The sequence below is a fragment of the Xyrauchen texanus genome, chromosome 7 (genome assembly GCF_025860055.1).
Source record: "Xyrauchen texanus isolate HMW12.3.18 chromosome 7, RBS_HiC_50CHRs, whole genome shotgun sequence".
NCBI classification, from domain to species: domain Eukaryota; kingdom Metazoa; phylum Chordata; class Actinopteri; order Cypriniformes; family Catostomidae; genus Xyrauchen; species Xyrauchen texanus.
Window position 1 is genome coordinate 4,122,777 of NC_068282.1, and position 22,094 is coordinate 4,144,870.

Consider the following 22,094-nt stretch of genomic DNA (forward strand, 5'->3'; position numbering starts at 1 on the left):
GAGAGAGAGAGAGAGAGAGAGAGAGAGAGAAGGCACTCGCATTTGGGGCAACTTCTCAAAATCTCTTCGTACCTACAAAATGGTTTCCTACACCTCGTTTGTTGTTCAAAGGACAGGAAAGGTTGTTTTATTTCTAATCTGAGAATTGAACTGCAGAATGTTTTGTGTATCTGTCCTTTATAACAGCTGACATCAATCTTCCATTAGGAGATCTAGTTCTGGTTTATAAATGAAAGAATCTCATGAAAACTGACAAGAAAATGTCCATATCATATCTAGTCACCAAAAAAACATTTTAATTTCCGTAATGGGAAAAATAGTGTTCATTTATTATTATTATTTTAAAGTACTTGTACATCATAGTAGTTTTTGTTATAGTGAATTTAACTGATTTTAATTGATACATTGTTTATTTATAATATGTCCAGAAAAGTAATGACTGTATAACAGTAAATAGAACATTATTTTTTTGCATTATATTTGCAAAATGTGATTAATTGTCCTGTAAATGTTTAAAATTGCAAAAACAAATAAAAAAACAACGTAATTATCTTAAAATAGGCTTAATTTTATGGGGGTATGATCTGGACAGTTCTTCATGAGATTCACCCTTGGATATCACTGTAAATTCTGTATGTACTGCTCTGGTTATAGATAGCACATGTCGTCTTCCACGATTCAAAGACATTCATTTCCATCAACACATTCCCATTCCCCCAATGGAGACGAAACAGTTTAAAAGGCATTATTACGTGACCCATTTTGTATTGAAGGCATTTAAAAACAAATACAAAAAAATATTATTTTTTTTACAGAGTAAATCTATATATTTTTTACGTCCTCAAAGACTCTCCGCACCAGGATCAGAACAGAAGCGAAAAATTTGGTTGTTTGTAACATTTTGGCGTATTCCTCCAATGTTTGGGCAATTTGGCATCTTCCTCCATATGTTTGTCGGAGGGACTGTGCAAAGCAATGGAAGTCTGTTGACAGAACTGCTTGTAGAGACCCTAGTCCTTAATGAGCCTATAGACGTGGTATTGTGCCCCGTGTTCGCTTGTCGACACTTCAAATACAAACGCTATACACAGTAGAGTCTCCTGGGTTTCCCTGTTGGTCACCACCTGTAGTGTGTTAAACAGAAAAAGACAAAAATACGTAATTAGGGGTGCTTATCTTAAATCTGTGATCATGCCTAGAATCAGAGGATAAAGAGGCTGCTAACGGGTGTAAAAAACGAATTAAACAACAAAAAACATGCAAATACAAATCTAAGCACACGTGATGTAATGCGATTGGACGCTGTGTGGAGCGACTGACTGTTTGAGCCATCATGAGCGGTTTTAGCTTTACTCTCTTTAACATGAGCGCTCTCATGTCAATCAAACAAGCGCTCTCAATGTCTCATCATCAGTCACTCATCCCAGCACTATTCTGTGAGGATCCCAATTTAAATTAGATTAATGTTGGTCACAATACCACTAAGAACAGATGTACTGTTTAACCTTCAATAACGGCACCGCGTCTTCACGCATTTGTTAATAATTAGCGATTAGTGTTACAACAAGACACCAAAGACAGTAAACAAATGATTGATACATTTCTCTTATTTCTGAAAATATCTCTGCTGTGTGTGATGCTCTCATGGTTTTAGGTTGCCAGTATGTCACAATGGCCTTTTGATATTGGCCGCAGAACTATTTATAACCGTTTTCAATACAAATAAATGCTAGCAACTCACAATGAAATGTAATTTTAATGTAATTTTGGTAAAAATAAAAAGGTTTAATTTCTTTAACATTAGTTAACGCATTAGGTATCATGAACAAACAATGAACAATATATGTTTACAGCATTTATTAATCATAATGTTAGTTAATAAAAATACAATTGTTCATTGTTAGTTCATTGTGCATTAATGTGCATGAACTAATACAACTTTTGCTTTAAAAAAATGTTGTAACTAACATTAAGTTCATTAGTTCATGTTAACTACAGTAATGTTGTTAAATAATGTCAACAAATGGAACCGTTTTTTGTAAACAAACTGCAGCATATAACTTGCAAAAGTGTGGCAAAGGGCACTTTAAGAAAACATCAGCATCGGCCGACCGTAGTGTTAAAAAAATCTATTAAAAAAAAATCAGAGATTGTATCGGGCTCAAATTTCCTGATCGGTGCACCACTATAGGGAATGTCTACTGCATACTCTTAAAAATATTATACATGCTTTTTTTATTTACTATTGGGCCCTTCAGAGGACAAGGAGGGAATTGTCGTTTTTTTTACGGTCCCTCACAATTATTTTGGTTTCCCTCGCAATAGATTTATACATCCGTTACGAAAACTGACCATGTTTATACTACAGAAACTATAGCTGAAATATGATATTTACATATAGTAAATGGTTTTACTATAGTGACCATATTTTAACTATGATATTCCAGGTAATATTCCATAGTAATATTACAGGAAAATCAAACTCATGGTAATAAATAAAAAATCATTATACCACTATGGTTAATTTGTCATATATGTATCATGGTTTTTAAAACAATGTTTCTTACTGCTAAAATATTTACTACAGTCATGCAAAGTGCAGTTTTACTATAGTAAATATGGTTAATTTTCTTAAGTGCATTAATTATTTATTTATTTTTTTGGTGGAAACCAGTTATTAAACAAACATGGTACTTGTACTGTAAATTAATCATGGTATTACTATTGTAAAATTTTTGTTATTATTATTATTATTATTATTTTATTAACACAGTTTTGGTTTTCCTGTATTATTAATATGGGTTTACTATAAAATCATGGTTAAAATGCGGTTACTGTAATAAAACAATGGTACATTTTGTGGTTACAATAAGGGCTGCAACTAATGATTATTTTTATAATCGATTATATCTATGATTAATCAATTAATCAGATATTTTTATAAAATACAGGAAATAATATAAAATTATGATTTTTCCAAAAACGTAAATGGTACGATTTACATACTGAATTAACGATTCTTTTCTCACAAAAATTTGAACAAAGCCTGAATCATAAAAAGTTACGTTTAAATGTATTATTATACTTACTTTCAGGACTTATGCAAAACAGTTGCTTAACTTGTAAAACTTAAGAAAAAATTATCATCATTAAAGAGTAAAACGATCCATTGATCATGGAGTGGGACAAAAGATCAGCCCAGCAGAGGGCAATACTGACACGAGAACAGAAATGTTAATAATTCTGCCCAACTGAAAAATACATAATTATGTTAGATACACCAGTATGCTTGTACACTATCACTGATTATATATACATTTAATTATTTTAATATTAAAGTTTTTAAAATAGCATTTTCACTGATTACATCTAAACTATATGTGTTTTTTATACAGTAAAATCATGTTTACCATTGTATGAATTTACTAGTGAAATCAGACATTACATGATCTGGCATTATCAGGAGGACTTTCAAATATCAGGGCCCTTAGAATTACTATACATTATATTCAGCATTATATACAGTTTAATATAGTACAATCATCTGTAAAACCCTGTGCATATTCACTCTCACGTTGAAAAGTCTCATCCTGGTGCTCACTGTATTACATGCGCTTACATGAGCTGGAGAAGACACTGTGAAAACCGGCTCACCTTGACTGCTGAGACTTCAGTCTGGTATTCATGAAAGCTGCACAATTGAATACACTGAAACTGAAATTGTGGTATGATGGAGAGTTTAATCAGAATGACTGCGCTCCCTTTCTCCATTGCTCCTTAGTCTAACAGAGACTCGCTTGAGGTAAACATGGGTTGAGTTTTTTCCACTACAACTTTCCAAACGTGTTTTATCATGCAACACATTTTTCACTGGGCTGTGAAGTGATGTCACTGACAGGGCTTCTCCGCGCTCGCGGCATATATCCAACTAATCGATAATGAAATTAGTTGTTGATGATTTCCATTATCGATTTTAATCGCTTAGTTGTTGCAGCCCTAGTTAGAATGTTTTTACTACACATACCATTGTTGATGGTTTTACTCCAAATACCATGGTTCAACTACACTCACCTAAAGGATTATTAGGAACACCTGTTCAATTTCTCATTAATGCAATGATCTAATCAACCAATCACATGGCAGTTGCTTCAATGCATTTAGGGGTGTGGTCCTGGTCAAGACAATCTCCTGAACTCCAAACTGAATGTCAGAATGGGAAAGAAAGGTGATTTAAGCAATTTTGAGCGTGGCATGGTTGTTGGTGCCAGACGGGCCGGTCTGAGTATTTCACAATCTGCTCAGTTACTGGGATTTTCACGCACAACTATTTCTAGGGTTTACAAAGAATGGTGTGAAAAGGAAAAACATCCAGTATGCGGCAGTCCTGTGGGCTGAAAATGCCTTGTTGATGCTAGAGGTCAGAGGAGAATGGGCCGACTGATTCAAGCTGATAGAAGAGCAACTTTGCCTGAAATAACCACTCGTTACAACCGAGGTATGCAGCAAAGCATTTGTGAAGCCACAACACGCACAACCTTGAGGCGGATGGGCTACAACAGCAGAAGACCCCACCGGGTACCACTCATCTCCACTACAAATAGGAAAAAGAGGCTACAATTTGCAAGAGCTCACCAAAATTGGACAGTTGAAGACTGGAAAAATGTTGCCTGGTCTGATGAGTCTCGATTTCTGTTGAGACATTCAGATGGTAGAGTCAGAATTTGGCGTAAACAGAATGAGAACATGGATCCATCATGCCTTGTTACCGCTGTGCAGGCTGGTGGTGGTGGTGGTGTAATGGTGTGGGGGATGTTTTCTTGGCACACTTTAGGCCCCTTAGTGCCAATTGGGCATCGTTTAAATGCCACGGCCTACCTGAGCATTGTTTCTGACCATGTCCATCCCTTTATGGCCACCATGTACCCATCCTCTGATGGCTACTTCCAGCAGGATAATGCACCATGTCACAAAGCTCGAATCATTTCAAATTGGTTTCTTGAACATGACAATGAGTTCACTGTATTAAAATGGCCCCCACAGTCACCAGGTCTCAACCCAATAGAGCATCTTTGGGATGTGGTGGAACAGGAGCTTCGTGCCCTGGATGTGCATCCCACAAATCTCCATCAACTGCAAGATGCTATCCTATCAATATGGGCCAACATTTCTAAAGAATGCTTTCAGCACCTTGTTGAATCAATGCCACGTAGGATTAAGGCAGTTCTGAAGGCGAAAGGGCGTCAAACACAGTATTAGTATGTGTTCCTAATAATCCTTTAGGTGAGTGTATATTAACCTTAGTAAAACCATGATAAATATTGTGGTTACTATGGTTTTACGATAAATACATTTACATTTATGCATTTGGCAGACGCTTTTATCCAAAGCGACTTACAGAGCCCTTATTATAGGGACAATCCCCCCGGAGCAACCTGGAGTTAAGTGCCTTGCTCAACGACACAATGGTGGTGGCTGTGGGGATCAAACCAGCGACCTTCTGATTACCAGTTTACCAGTTATGTGGTTTAGACCACTACACCATCACCACTCCAGTCCAAATACCAGTTGATGGTTTTACTAGCATAGTTGAACTATGCTTACTGCAGTGAAACCATGGTAATATTTATGGTTACTATGGTTTTACTACAACTGCCATGGTTCAAAATAACCTTTCATAAGGCATGGATAAAGCTACTGCAAGTAAACCCAAAAGAATGGCAAGGAAATGCAAAAAAAAAATAATTATATATAAATAAATAAATATAATGACCCTCCCTGTCCTCTAAATTTTTCAACCCATTACCAACATTTGGGACATGAATACGGTTTAAAACCTTGATTTGTGTAATTGTTATATTTCAAGCAAGAACATCGTCTAAAGAACATTTTACCTGTAAGATGGTGAAGTTTTCTAATACGCTGTTCATCATGTATTTCTCAGGCAGGAGCTTGAGCTTATGGATGAAGTTGATCATATATTCACACATAGGAGAACGATGGATGCGATACAAACACTTCCCGCCCTCCACACGAGCGTACTCAGTCTGTAAATCGTAAAAACATGGGCAGATAATGTTTTGAAACCACTTAAGCCACTCAAATGTGAGCAGAAGTTCTGCAATGAAGCTTCACAGTCATTTGAAATGTTGACGAATCGTGTTGGAGAAAACACTCACCTCCACTTTCTCGACCACCTGCTTGCCGAAGGAGCAGACTTTGGTTGAGACTGTGATGGTCATGTTCTCTGAGCTGCTATATTGGCTGCTGACTCCGTAGAAAGAGCCCGGTCCATCCTGAATGCCACCATTATTAAGATCCGCCTGAGACAGAGAAATAATCTCAGTTCTGCTGCTTAGAGACGCTACAACCAGTTAAAGAGATCATAGTTGGCTGGATGGTTATGGATAATACCAAACCATAACATAAGACTGTACAGTGTGCTTAAAACTAAGTTGCATTTAAAAAGAGCGAAAAGCCAGGCCATAATACAAATTCAACCAAAACTTATAAGGGAGACATGGCAGGAACTTTGGTTCGTGGAATTGGTTTCCTTGTTTGGTCGTCAGTGTTCTTGAGAGTGCAATACCTTAACCAAAGGGGCTTTGTGAATCTGACAATATCAACTCTTCTTTACATTATTATTAATCAATAAATACACATTAACTTTCATTACATTACTGCTCTTATGGCTTTTCCCCCCAAAAGAAGTACCATAGTACAACCACACATAACATAGGGTTGAGTATGGATACAGATAACCCATTTGATTCGATTCTGATTCACAAGCTCTCGATTTGATACGATTGATTCGGTTGAGTATATTTCAGTTTTTATGTCCATTCTGCTTACATATGAAAGAAATTCTCTCACAAATACTGGGAACATTCTAGGGCCATGTCCACACTACTACGGAATGATTTTGCTACACTTAAAAAACCTAACAAGCTGACTTAACTCAATTGATTGAGTTAAACTCTTTCCCTCAACTGAACTGAGTAAATGGCATCTCTCAAACGTGTGTAATAAAGTTCACTCAAAGGATTAGCTCACCCAAAAATGTAAATTCAATCATTGTTTACTCACCTCTGTGTTGTTATAACCCTATATGACTGACTTTCTTTTTCTTAACACAACGGGAGAAATTGCGAAAAAAAAATTGTGCTCAGTGATGTCATACAATGGCAGTTTATGGTGACCACCTCTTCAAGCTTCAATAGAATGCAAAAGTATCATTCAGAACTCTAATAAATTATTCCATGAGACTCATGATAGTTATGAAAGCATAATCATAATTTTTGGGTGAACTAATCCTTTATCTTAGTGATAATATAGAATTATCTTATCTTTTTAAGTTAAGGTAACTAGATGCAAGTTCACTTAACTTAGAACTGCTTGTTATGCTGATAAATCCACCACACAGAAAACCAATTTATTGCTTATTTTGGTGAGGCAAGTGTCTTATTTTGGGCTTATTTTTCCAGACAGGTGTCTTGTTTCTGTTGAGTGATCTGGCAGTACTACAATTGGTAATTCACGCACTCATGAGCACACAGTACTGTCACTTTAAAAAGAACGTTACTAACGATTCTTTTATTTTGTTCTATCCGGTTACCATTTGGAAAAGAGGCCGCAGAACTTCTGACCGAACGAAAAAATACAGTTTTTGCTCAGAACGAACCGAAATGAAAAACATTTAGTTTTAGTCCCTGGTTTACAGCGTACATTTACGCCTCTAATCCACACTGGAACAGCATTTGTTCTCCACCGAATACAGAGACTTTCGAAAACACTCTTCTTAACTATATTTTAGAAAACAAGTATGTAAGAAAACTGAAAACAGAGGTTTTAATCTTAAACCGATGAATGCAGACGTGGCCCAACTTAAAAATTTTAATTTTAAACATTAACAACAGGGCCCAAACAATACATTTCACTAACTATTTATTTAACAATAATGAACAAAAACAAAACTAAAGTAAACTTTAAAGTAAAAGATCGGTCTTGGGATTTTGAGATTATTGAGAATGTTCAAATGAGAATCGTGATTAATTGAAAAATCCATATCTTTACAGAGTCCTAAAGAAACATGTTTTTGGACACTACCTTGCTGGTAATACTATGGCTTTCTTTGAAATACCTTACAGTACTTATAATACCAATGGCAAAGTATATGAATATACTAATCAGCCAGTACTGTTATAAATCAAAGCACTATGGTATTACCATTACTTCACCACAGTCCCACTACAGTAGATTCAGATAAGCGATATATAGCTAAAGTACACGCACCCAGAATTTGACCAGGAAGAAAGCGTTTTGAGGGCCTTTCTCATACAGATCCTTGAGTCCTCCCTTCTTCTCAGGAAACTTGTCGTAAATCTGTCTGATGTCCACGGCCTCCAGGAGAGGATCGCTATAGGATGGGTTCGTCTGGCCAATGTGAACAAACAGATGCTTGCTGTACTGCAAAAAAAAAAAGTTAAAAATAGTGCTATTAATGTTTAAATTAAGAGCCATTTTTATAAGAATTTAAAACAGGTCAATAAAAAAATTAATGAATATATTAGTGGACTGCAATAATCTGTCAGCCCACTTCTAATATGTAACATCCCAAGATTTGGGGGATTTTGAGAAGTGAATGTTGAGCAGCTATTGCGCGAATATAAATGTCCACATTTAATTTTAGCATATGTAAGAAATGCGTATGTTTCATTTGCTGGTCTGCATTATATCAGCCAGTCGGGCTGCACAATAATGACAAAAATGATAAGTGCGCACGACAGTGCTCGCCCACTTTTTCAGTCATCTTATTTTCAGAAGTGTTTTTCCCCCATTCATTGGGGGAAAAATTATGTTGGATTTATGTTGGATTTTATAAAATCCAACATTTTAAATTAAATTTTTATAAAGTTTTATAAAATCCAACATAAGAGTTCTAAGCCATGAACCAAACAAACCAGCACTGAGGTGAATCACAACATTACAAAAGTTGCTTAGAAGTATTTGAAAATCAAACAAAAAGACAAACGTACAAGGCTGTGTACTTGACGACAAAATGAACCACAATCCCATGAAGCATCGCGAATGACACTCAAATGACATGCGAATGACACTCAAATGACACGCGAATGACATAAAACTAGTGATTTAGTTGTTGATTTTAAATATACAAGTCATTTGGTAGTGTAGGTATATTAACGTGAGGTCACTGCAGAGCTCTTTTGATGCAATTTGTTGGCCGTGATTCTCTGATTGGTGAGTTTTCCCCCTCAGGATCATGGGTAGTGTAGTTCTTCACCAGAAATGAGCAGTACTTCACCGCTATTAATAGGGCTGGGTATCGAGTTCGATACATTTTAGGCACTGACCGAATTGCCTCTAAACTATCGAGTATCAAAAAATGTCTTGTTGTTCGGTACCAAATTTCGATACCAAAGGGATTTATCAAATCAATGTCAGTGTTAAGCATGTAGCATGCTAGATGTGCCCAAATCTAAAAGTGCCGGTGACTGGCTGTGTTTAGGCATCAAGGATAAACACTAGTTTACGCCGGTTACGCCCAGAGATGCGGCTTACATGTGAGGCTGTAGTGTGTATGTGTCTCAACCCCCATACATGTGATAGATGTGGAAAAGATCAAAAGTGTGGCTACATTTCTCTAGGCTCCAATGCCAACAGCGCGATGCAATATTTGCGACAAGATAATTGCTGCCAAGACCGGCAATACGAATCGGCTAACTTGTTGTGGTACATGCTTGTGTACTTGTTAAATTAACGTTTCTGTGCGCGGTGACATAGTCCTATAAACTGGGACCTACGTAACGTTAGATATTGTTTGGATGTATGGTTATAGACAGCTAGCTAAATCGTTGCTAAAAATGCTTTAAGGTTGACGGTAACTGATCAAGTTTAACTTGCATTAAACTAGATATCTTGTTAAACCGTACTTATCCTTAGGGTTGGCTGAATTAACAGTTTAGCTTTTTCTTGTTGTTTGTTTTTTGTTTTCCCTCTTCACATTAATGTCATAGCCTCTGCCCTTGCCGACCCTGGCATAAGGAGACCAGAAGGCTCAGGAGATGAGTCTTTGAGTCTTTTAAAAAAAAAAAAAGTCAACAAACTGAACAAAATAAAACCAAAAGGATGGATTTCATAAAATTGGTATCAAAAAAGTATTGTATAGGAACGGGTATCGAAGATATCGGCATATGTATCGGTATCGAAATTTTTGGAACGATACCCAGCCCTAGCTATTAAACATGGTTTAAAAAAATATGAAGTTGATATAACACAGATTGATAGCTTCAACAGAAGCATATACCATTGATTAACAACCCGTGAACTCAAGGTAGGTCTGTCTTTAAAGGTTTGTAAGTTAGCGTTAATAATCTATTCCCCTATGGAGAGAATATATGGGATTTTTACTTCCGGAATCAGACTGTTGCACTCTGCTGGTAATTATTAATTTCCTTGTCTATGCTGTATCAAAGTGTTTCCAAATTGTTGCTTTATTGCATAGTAGTCAATCTACAATGACTCAAATGGGACTGTTCTAGTTCTTTTACCAAAGGTTGCTTGCTTGCGGTTTAGACTTGATGTTACAACATACAGTGTGGTGTCAGCAATGTGACATTGACTGAATTCAAAATAATTCCAAATTACTGATGTTGCTTTTCACTTCGTACTAAAGCTTCTTTTTGAGGTACAGGTAACGCTTATCCAGTACTCATTTCCATTGACCATTAAAAAGCAAGGCACTTAACTCCAGGTTGCTCCAGGGGGATTGTCCCTGTAATAAGTGGATAAAAGCGTCTGCCAAATGCGTAAATGTAAATGTAAAAACAATACAAATCAGTCGGTCTCTAGTCTGTACTCACAGAGTCCTGATCCTGTGGGACCTCCATGAAGGCGGAGTACTCCAGCAAACGCAGTTTTGAGGAGGCAATGGTGCGATCCTGCCACACGGGCACTGCGGTGGCAGCCGGGGGGAGAGGAGGCGCCAGAGGCTCATATGCTGGATGAGGACGAACACAAGGGGGCGCTAGTGAGACACAGCCAAGGAAGTAGAAGGGGAAAAAAAGAAAGTGGAGATTGCAGTTTTCTTTTAACGCCATGCAAGCTTTTATGGTTATTTTCATGACGAAATAAGGTTAAAATATAATAATTAATTAAAAACAACTAAAACCCCATATATAATGTTTAGTAAAACTAGGAGAAAAAAATCCTCCAAAAACTTATTTTAAAAATGAGCACTATGCATAAACGGCAACATCTAGATTAAAAAATGACATGGACATTCACACTCGCATATATAATCATACATTTCATGTGTTCTGAAGTGCTACAATCACTTTAATTAATGACAATTATAATTTATTTGGGTGAACTATTCCTTAAACAACATCATGTATCTTGAGCACCAACCAATGCATTGAGTTGTAACAGCAAGATTTAGGTGAGAATAGCGGTAGGGCTCTGACCATCACCGTGACAACCGCCCCACCACGGCGGTAGAGTGCCACCGGCAGTAATCCACGTTACATAAACATATCAACTAACGCACACCACAACTAGGTGTAAAAACTACACGTCCATTCGTCCTCGACTTAAGTTACAATCTTATTTTCACGCATGATTTGTCCACCACAGAGTCCTGACCTTAACCCCAATGAAAATCTTTGGGATGTATTGTAGAAGACTGGTTCGACTGTCCCGTCATCAATACAAGATCTCAGCCAAAAATGTATCCAACTCTGGCCGGAAATAAATGTTGTGATGTTGCATAAAGTTGTCGAAACAATCCCACAACGAATGCACACCGTCATCAAAGCTAAAGGCGGTCCAACGAAATATAATAGTAATATATATATATATATATATATATATAAAAATAATTTGCATGTTTAATAATTGTTTTATTTAAATGTTGCAAAGGCACATCCAAAAATCTAAATTACAATATTCAAAGTGTTTATAATAGTCAAATACTTAAAGCTGAACGAGTACTCGATTACTTCAGTCATCACACTGAAAATAGAAGGTCAAGTTGAGGAAAAACCTGCATACAAGTAGTTTTGTAGTATGCCATTTTGAACTGATGGTCAGTATAGGATACTTACATGGTAAAGGGGGCTGAACAGGTCCTGACAGGTTTGGGTAATGGGCTTGTGCAAATGGCTTGATGCTGTAAAAGTGTTCAGGATTTGTTAGAATCGACTGTAAGCCTGTCACAAATAGACTTAAATAGACCGACTCTGCTTATTTACTTTGTCAGATGTTCTCTTAAGCACTTGTGCCACCTTCCAATCAAAAAAGAAAAATGAGAGGTGTATTATTTCACACATGAACACTTCACTTATCACACAACCATTCTTGTTAGCTGTATTAGCTCAGCACAAGTTCACCTACTTCAGAATCGTAGTGAAATATGACATGTGTGTAATAAGTCATGTGCGTTGGCTCATGTCTAATAACAGACAATCAAGTGAGGGGTTTAAAAACAAAACAAAAAAAAAAAGGAGATCTGAGCAGAGGGTGAGGGGGAATGTTGTTGAGAGGAATTAGCAGGTTGCCAATAAGTAGGGTTGAGAATTGTGAAGTGATTCTTAGTCAAATATAGAAACTAAATGATAGGGCTGCCCCCGACCAAAGATTTTCCTAGTCGACTAGTAGTCGTTAGTTTAAGCCATTAGTCGACTAGTTGTCGCACGTTTATGATATTGATTTAATTACTTAAATATATATTTTTGCGTGGCATCAGAAAATGGTTTGAGGCTGAGAAAGAATGTTATAAGTAACATTTCTAACACTGTTCTACATTATTCATCAGAGAAATACTAAAGCGTAATAATGAGACTTTAAAATATACATTTTATAAGCACGCACTCGATACACATCGAGCCGCAGCGACACCGGTAATGATTCTGAATGTGTTGGAAAAACCAGCAAGAGACTGTCTGAACATTTTTGTTAATTTATAGAGAGAAGAGCACATTAGGATTTTGCCAACAGACGAAGATCTCAGGGATCGACGATGTTCAGGGTGATCACCAATAGCTGATGCCTTTGACGATGTCAAGTTGATTTTTGCCTCGTTTTCCCATGTATTAAATTATTATTATTATTATTATTATTAGGCTTTTATTATCAAATTAATATTACAAATAATTTGCCCGTAGAGACACAGACACACGCTTTAAGAAACACGTTGTTTGTACGGAGGCGTGCAGTCTCGAGGAACACACGTATGTAAAAGTTTCTCACTCTTTCTTCGTTTCTGTCTTCTGAATTTTTTTTTGTTGCATGAACAGGATCATTTATGAGTGCTGTAAATGACCTCAGACATCTCAGCTCAGGAGGTTAGTAATTTTTCACCTGCATGTTTAGATGGATTCTTCCTATGGATGGTAAAAGGAAAGCGAGGTTCATTATATATACACAACAGTTAGTTCCGGTCCTCGAATCTGATTGGACGAGAGACATTCCATGAGCACTGATGGTCTCACACCATCAGCACTCGGATGCTTCACTGTGTGTGTAGCACTCCGCTTGTGTTCATGCCGTTCTAAACTAAAGTGTAACAGCAGTGCAGATGTGTTAAGAGCGACTGTATGTGTTTCACTTTAATTGTATTTTTTTGACATTACATATGTTAGCCAGCAGGTGGAGGCAAAAGATAATTTTTGTGTGTAATATGAGCCAGTTAGGTGATGTAAAGTGATGCATCAGCCAGTGTTTACATAAAACAGCCCTTCGTGATCGCTTGTATTACTTCTACACTATTAAAGCTAGGAAATGGCTTTAAAAGAACAACTTCATCATTACGGCTCCCTCTCTCTCTTACAAACACACACATCCTTGTTTATCCAATAACTTGTTAGGAACAGCACAAGCCTTGATACTATTTCTGAAGTGACATTTTTGAATTACTAACAAAGGCTTGGTTGCATCATTTGGTTTGAACCAGCAATGGCAGATTCTGATCAGTTGCATAAGAAAGTAGTTCCATGCACAAATGCGTTTTTATGGCCGTACTTTTTTCCTATTTTTAAAAAATGTACTACTTTGAACTGTTGTATATAAGCAATATCACACTCGCAATCGTGCTATATGACCCTACATCAACAGTGCTGTAATTACCTACAGCACTCGAATCACAGCAGTGCTGATGTAGGGCCATATCGCACTCTTGCTCGTGTGATAGTGCTTAAATATATTTAATTATATATTTTTTGATCACTTCATTATTTTAATTGCTTTTTCGTTTCTCTTGGAGTGCAATTTGAATTTAGAAATCTATTTGATTTAAGTTTTTTTTAAATAAATACAATTTTCAATGCAAAATCACTAAAGCAAGAATATTCACCGATCCATCAGCCGGGGGGTTGCCGATGTAATTGGATATTGCAACACACACACACACACACACACACACACACACACACACACACACACAAACGCACATTTGGAATACCGTACAGATTTTGCTGTTTCACGTGAGTGTACTGACTGGCACATGTTCAAGGAGGCTGCAACATATGGAGACTCAACCAACTCGGAGGAATACACAGCTACACCAGCAAGTGCATTAATCATGTCACCTTCTCCAAGACCATCACCACACGCTCCAACCAGAAGCCGCGGAGGTGCGTGCGCTGATGAGGACCTGAGACGCTTTCAGAGCAAGCGACAAGGCTGCCCTAAGAACAGCGAGGGCCAAACTGTCCCGGGCCATCAGAGAGGCAAAGCACGCACACGCCCAGAGAATCCACAGTCACTTCTAGGACATCGGCAACACGCGGCAGGGCATCCAGGCCATCACCAACTACAGGACAACATCAGTTACCTGTGACAAAGATGCCTCCCTTCCAGATGCGCAGAACGACATCTACCCTAGGTTTGAAGCACAGAACAGTCTGGTGGTGAGGAAGACCACCCCTCCTCCCAACAACCAGGTGCTCTGTCTTACCACGGCTGATGTGATGAAAACTCATGTAGAGTCAACCCACAGAAGGCTGCAGGACCAGACAACATTCCTGGCAGAGTGCTCAGAGGATGTGCAGACTAGCTGGCAGATGTTCTTACCGACAACTTCAACATCTCTCCGAGCAGCGCCGTTGTTCCAACGCGCTTCAAGGCCACCACTTTCGTCCCCATGCCAAATAAGTCTTCAATGTCCTGCCTCAACGACTACCGTCCCATCGCACTCACACCTATCATCATGAAGTGCTTCGAGAAGCTCGTCACCAGGCACATTAAGACCAAGCTGCCCCCACACTAGACCCACTGCAGTTCGCGTATCGTCCAAACCGTTCAACAGAGGACGCCATCGCCACCACCCTCCATCTGGCCCTAACCCACCTAGATAAAAATGACACAATGAATGCGGTTCATAGACTTCAGCTCAGCATTCAACACAATCATTCCTCAGTACCTGATTGGAAAGCTGAACCTGCTGGGCCTGGACACCTCCCTCTGCAACTGGGGCCTGGACACCTCCCTCTGTAACTGGATCCTGGACTTCCTGACTGGGAGACCTCAGTCTGTCTGGATCGGGAACAGCATCTCCACCACCACCACACTGAGCACTCAGGCCCTCCAGGGCTGTGTGCTCAGTCCACTGCTGTTCACTCCACTGACTCACGACTGTGCAGCAATGCACAGCTCGAACCACATCATTAAGTTCGCCGATGACACGACCGTGGTGGGTCTCATCAGCAAGAACGACGAGTCAGCCTACAGAGAGCTAACGGACTGGTGTAGAGCCAACAACCTGTCTCTGAATGTGGACAATACAAAAGAGATGGTTGTTGACTTTAGGAGAGCACAGAGTGACCACTCTCTGCTGAACATCGACGGCTCCTCTGTGGAGATCGTCAAGAGCACCAAATTCCTTGGTGTTCACCTGGCGGAGAACCTCACCTGGTCCCTCAACACCAGCTCTATTACCAAGAAAGCCCAGCAGCGTCACTACTTTCTTCAAAGGCTGATGAAAGCACATCTCCCACCCCCCATCCTCACTACATTCTATAGAGGGACTATTGAGAGAGCATCCTGAGCAGCTGCATCACTGCCTGGTTTGGGACTTGCACCGTTTCGGACTGCAAAGCCCTGCAGAGTACAGTGAGGACAGCTGAGAAGATCATCGGTCTATCTCTGCCCTCAATTAAAGACATTTACAAAAAACACTGCATCCGCAAAGCAACCAGCATTGTGGATGACCCCACACACCCCTCACACAAACTCTTCACCCTCCTGCCGTCTGGCAAGAGGTACCAAAGCATTAGGGCCCTCAAGGCCAGACTGTGTAACAGCTTCTTCCCCCAAGCCATCAGACTCCTCAATACTCAGAGACTGGACTGACACACACACACACGTGTCCTGAGTTGCACTTTAATTATTGTCATTTTATACCTGGCTGCTACCTCAATAACTGCTATGTGCATAGAACACCTGCATCTCATAGTCTGTTATGTTTACATTTGGCATTTTTAGAAACTGTCATTTCTGCACTACTGTGTACTGGCCGGCGCTGCAATTTTTAGTAATTTATTGTACTGTCCCATACCGTTTGCACGTGCACTTTATATAGGTATGTTATTTAGTCTGTGTAGTCTCATGTGGTTCTGTGTTTGTCCTATGTTGTTTTATGTAGCACCATGGTCCTGGAGGAACGTTGTCTCGTTTCACTGTGTACTGTACTAACTGTATATGGTTGAACGACAATAAAAACCACTTGACAAGGATCTGCAAAGCTGTCAATGCTGCACGTGGAGGAATTTTTTATGAGAACAATTTGAAGTAGTTAAAGAAGTTCTGATTTTTTTTTTTTTCAAATTGTAATAGTAATTTTTCACATTATTAATGTCCTGACTATACATTGTGATCAGTTGAATGCCACTTAGGTGAATAAAAGTACCAATTTCTTTCCATAAGAGCAAAATCTGTACATTATTCCAAACATTTGGCTGCCAGTGCATATATATATATATATATATATATTTTGAAAAAGGAAACAAAACAAATTTATTGACACACATTTTCCCAGACAACGAAATACTCGACTGATAGAAAATGCCAACTTTCAACAACACGCATCTTAATTTAAATACTTTTTCCAGTTTCATGTGAATTTTTTGTTAAAATAAATAAAAATAAAAGGTGTCTTGCCTTATTGTGCAGGCTTAACCCTAATCCTGCTTAACGTAAATGACCCCATAGTACCACCTAGCGTCCAACCAGTGGTAATACCGGTATTCTTCGGTTTGAATATCACCAACCGACCAATCAAAACTTGGTAGACCAAGACTCATCTCATCGACTAACATTTGGTCGACTATTAGGGGGCAGCCCTACTAAATGATTTCCATAGTTTCAGTTCTGCTAACAGTACTTAAACATCTCCATTTGTTTTGTAATTATTCAGATATTCAAAGACACATATTCAGAATATGAGTGTTGTTGTAATAAATATACTTAACTACATTAAATATTACTCACTCCTGAGAGGGTCCAGGTTGACCTAGGATGGGGGTCGGCCAGAACTGCAAAACAGAGGAGTGAATGAATCAATTAAATGACATAATTGAGTAATTGGTTCATTCATCTCTATAAACAGTATCTATAGCCTGATGTTGATTGCAGGGATATACAAAACAACTTTATTTATTTTGAACTACTAGTCCATCTCAATTAAGCTGTACAATTAGGCAGGTTTAGGGTCATATCCACAACATCAGAGCAAATGCATTTTTTGGACAATATATGGATAAGTACAGCCCTTCAATTGGATAACTGACAATTAAACAAATATATAGGCTAAATAACTATAACATGTTATTGCACAAAACTACCATAGTCCTCACAAAACAACAGATCTACAGATTGTACAAAAACAGGCACTTGCTCGTAGCAGACGTTTTGAAGTCTTACATTAAATGTATTAATAGTAATGAAAAATAATTTGATTTCATGTTTACTAATGTTGAATGAAAGAAGTGAACATTTGTACTTAATACAATTAAAACTACTAATCCAAAAGTAATTAGATCAGATTACATTACCGATGACAATCACATAATTTTAATCAGTACCAGATTACATTTCAGAAGTAATCCAACAAACACTGTAGTTTGTTTATGATGTTTTTTTTAACTGACAGACAAAAGCGAATTATTTTCTATTGTAACTGACAGCATGTCGGCTACAGCAAGACAGGTCTGGCTGTGTTTAAATCTCACCCGTGCACTAGGGGGGTAAGGGGACTGCGGCAGAGTTGGAAGAGGCGGCGTCTTCATGAGACGCGGAGACACGATCTGAGCCGAAGAGAGCGCCGCCATGTTCTGGAGAGCCTTGTCTTTGGATGCTTGATCCTGAGGAGATGACGGAGACAGGTGAGAAAAATGTTTCGGAACCAGGTACACAGACAAAGCAAAGCAACAAATAGTGTTACTGATTGTTCAAAGTAATGCGAAGCAGCCGGCTGGTTCATTATAAGGCAAAAGATACAAGCAGAGGAAGTGAAAATGAGTAAAAAAAAAACAAAAAAACAAAAAAAAAAAGAAACCAGAGAGCATCCAATGGATCACAGAAACGTATGTAATTATTCTAATAAGCAGTAATTACGTAATTGGATGTTGAACATGTTAAGTTTGTCCATCCATCCATCCATCATCAACCGCTTATCCTGTGTACAGGGTCGCGGGGGGCTGGAGCCTATCCCAGCTAACATTGGGCGAAAGGCGGGGGACACCCTGGACAGGTCGCCAGTCCATCGCAGGGCATGTTAAGTTTGTCTTATTTATAAAATAATAATAATGTAACAATTAAAAAAAAACACACAAAGCAAACTACATTGGAAAATGTGCCATGTATGAATCTCTGGTTTTTCAGTTGAATAAAAACAGGAAAAATTAAAAGCAGTAAAGGAGTCCAAATGATACCAATTATTTGATAGCGAACACCCCTGATATAAACTTCAGTAGCAAAAATTGTGTAAGAGCTGATACAGGCAAGTTTGATTAAACGAATCAATACAGAACTCTGATTGGAACGACTTGCATAATCACTTAAACATGTTCACGGAGGCTGCCACATTGGCATTTTACATGTATTAAAATGTTTTAATAACAGAATGTCAATATTGTTGTTTATTACTTTGTTTTGTTATGTCAGTGCGTATAAATTATAATGATTAAAGATCACTGTGAAAAACATGACTTGGATTGTTTGTAACATTATTATTTTTATGAGTGACTCCAGTCAGGTCTCCTAAGCAACCAAATTGGCCTGGTTGAAATGGAAGGTAGAGTCACATGGGGTAACCTCCTCGTGGTCGCTATAATGTGGTTCTCGCTCTCGGTGGGGCAAGCGGTGAGATGCGTGTGGACGCCACGGAGAATAGCGTGAAGCTTCCACAAACGCTACGTCTCCATGGTAACACGCTCAACAAGCCACGTAATAAGATGTGTGGATTGACGGTCTCAGACACGGAGGCAACTGAGATTCGTCCTCCGGCACCCGGATTGAGGCGAGTCACTACGCCACCACGAGGACTTAAAGCGCATTGGGAATTGGGCATTCAAAAGTGGGGAGACAAAGGGGTGAGAAGAAAAAAAAACATTGCATTAAACATACAGAATCTATATGGCAACAATGGCTGTTCGTTTGAAATTATGGTTTCTCTGATTGAAAAAGGAAAAAAAAAAAAAACTGGACCCACTTGATATTAGGTGTCTTTAACTACTATGTACTTAAGCATTTGATACAATGTACTTATTATGTACATACATGTTGTGGCATTGTACTTACATTTAAAGTATCTGCATTTAATTACATCTGTTGTAACCCTAACCTTACCTTTAAACCTACCCGTGTCTCAACCTCATTAGCAGCAAATGTGAATCTTGTGAGAATTTTGCAGAACAACATGTAGTTACACAATAAGTACATTGTATTGTAATATAAAGCAGGACCAAAATATATATAATATTGTCGAAGTTTGAAAAAAATAAATAAGCATATATGTTATAATTAGGGATGTAATTACATGATATGCCGATTAATTAATCCAATTAATCACATATATAAAAATTGGCAGAGAAAGACTATTAAATAAAAATAATTCAATATATAATGATTCAATTATAAATAGTTATGTTTAAATAATTGTAAAAATAATATACAGTATATCACAAATGTGAGTACACCTGTTTTTCACTTAGGGGTGTACTCACTTTTGTTGCCAGCGGTTTAGACATTAATGGCTGTGTGTTGAGTTATTTTGAGGGGACAGCAAATTTACACTGTTATACAAGCTGCTACACTCACTACTTTACATTGTAGCAAAGTGTCATTTCTTCAGTGTTGTCACATGAAAAGATATAATCACATATTTACAAAAATGTGAGGGGTGTACTCACTTTTGTGGGATACTGTACATCATAACTATAATAATTCAGATAATTAAAATGCACTACATTATTGTGGCAGATGAGTAAAGCAATGATACAAATTTTAAAAGTGGTTTTATAAACATTTTTATTTATTTTTAATTATGCAATGTTTAACTAAATTAATTTAACTTAATCAACTTAAAATATTTAGGTTTTTATTTGTACTTTATTTTGTTAAAGATTCAATTAGATTTTGTTTTTGAAATTTTAATTTATTATGTAAATTATGATTAATTATTTTGAGTGTAGACCGCAATATACTGTTTCTTTAATACTGAACATAAGCCTATCAATGGCCTACAGTCCACAACAATCCATTTTGCAATTGAATTAGTCAAATTTGACAATCTGTCCAAAATAGTTTTATTATAAGGTGTATTTCAAGGATGCGTTAATGTACACATTCACAAGTAAGTGCACCGAGTAAACTCATGAAATCAACAACCCTAGTTATTATCTTATCATTAGTATCGGTTTATATAATAATAAACCTATAATTGGCAAGCCCTAATACTGGACTGACATTCTTCAAACAAAAATCTTTTACCTTCATCCACAAGTACACTAGCCAACCCGGACCGATGATTCAATGAACACATGGCCAAGATCCTTCTTAAAAGGTATGGATGCCCCATGAAAAACACCCCAGAAACGAAAGCTGAATTTAACCAAATGTTCTGAATGACATTCCAGTTTTCCAGAGGCTGAGCATGTAACATATAGTTGACCTCCACATACATTATAAACTAAAGGAGGGACAACATGGAAACTTCAGAAACCAAAACGCCCATTATTGGCATAAGAATTATGAGCAATTATGCACACCGCAGGTCAAGAAAAAGAGGGATTTATAATGGCAGTGCTGGATGTAAAGCTGGTCCTGTGCGGGACAGCCAAGCAAAGCGAAGCGGAAATAAAAATGTGCACAATTCAAATCCACACTTACCAAGTTCATAGCCTGAATCAAAAGAAAGAGAGACTATTAGAGCAATATTTTGATGAGAATTATTAAACCTATCTTCTAAATGACATTACATTTTACGGATGTACGTAAAACATATGAACTAGTCACAGTCAAAAAGTATTCAAAATTAGCCTTTTAACAGTTTATTGGGCAAAAATCGCAATAGTTACACATACGCAAGAACCATGCGGTGTCTAATCATGTACCTAACCCAACATAGACTTATCCTCTAATAAGCTTATGAAAATCATGCGAACTTTCTACAGTGCATTTTATGCAGTATACACAGGCAGGGGGCGCCATACATAAGGAGTTATACTTGTGCCACAATTCTGCATGCACAAAATTATATTTTGAGCGCACAAAAAAGTTTCTGCGTGTGCGAGATGATATTTTGAGCAAGCAAAAAGTTATTTTGCATGCAGAGTGAGTAGGAGGAGATTTAAAATTCAAATAAACTTTATGCAAGCGCAAAATTGATTTTCGTTTGCTCAAAATGAATTAATCTTTGCAAAAGATACATTGCTTTACAAAACTGAGTTCAAGTGCATGCAAAATAACTTGTGTGCTCAAAATATAATTTTGCACGTGTAGAATTGTGGCACATATATAACTCCATATATACACTACCATATAAAATGCAACAGGGTTAAACATCACCTGGCTGTGGATTTCCA

At 37.7% G+C, this 22,094-nt stretch overlaps 1 protein-coding gene across 10 annotated transcripts in view; it reads right to left on the reverse strand.

Moving 5' to 3' along the window:
- The window catches only part of LOC127646510 (transcriptional enhancer factor TEF-5-like), a 74,616-nt gene continuing 52,522 nt past the window's right edge, over positions 1 to 22,094 (reverse strand). For 4 of the 10 annotated variants that reach the window (XM_052130227.1, XM_052130228.1, XM_052130221.1 and 1 more), the window contains 9 exons: positions 18,240 to 18,371; positions 17,500 to 17,543; positions 12,267 to 12,299; positions 12,120 to 12,184; positions 10,878 to 11,041; positions 8,290 to 8,463; positions 6,177 to 6,320; positions 5,892 to 6,044; positions 1 to 1,124 (listed from right to left, as the gene is read on the reverse strand). In XM_052130227.1, coding sequence (XP_051986187.1) covers positions 1,011 to 1,124; positions 5,892 to 6,044; positions 6,177 to 6,320; positions 8,290 to 8,463; positions 10,878 to 11,041; positions 12,120 to 12,184; positions 12,267 to 12,299; positions 17,500 to 17,543; positions 18,240 to 18,371 — 1,023 coding nt within the window. In that variant the 3' untranslated portion in view covers positions 1 to 1,010. Of the gene's footprint in view, positions 1,125 to 5,891; positions 6,045 to 6,176; positions 6,321 to 8,289; positions 8,464 to 10,877; positions 11,042 to 12,119; positions 12,185 to 12,266; positions 12,300 to 17,499; positions 17,544 to 18,239; positions 18,372 to 21,399; positions 21,412 to 22,094 lie in introns of all 10 variants that reach the window. The other 6 variants (XM_052130229.1, XM_052130226.1, XM_052130225.1 and 3 more) reach the window with 5 other exon arrangements.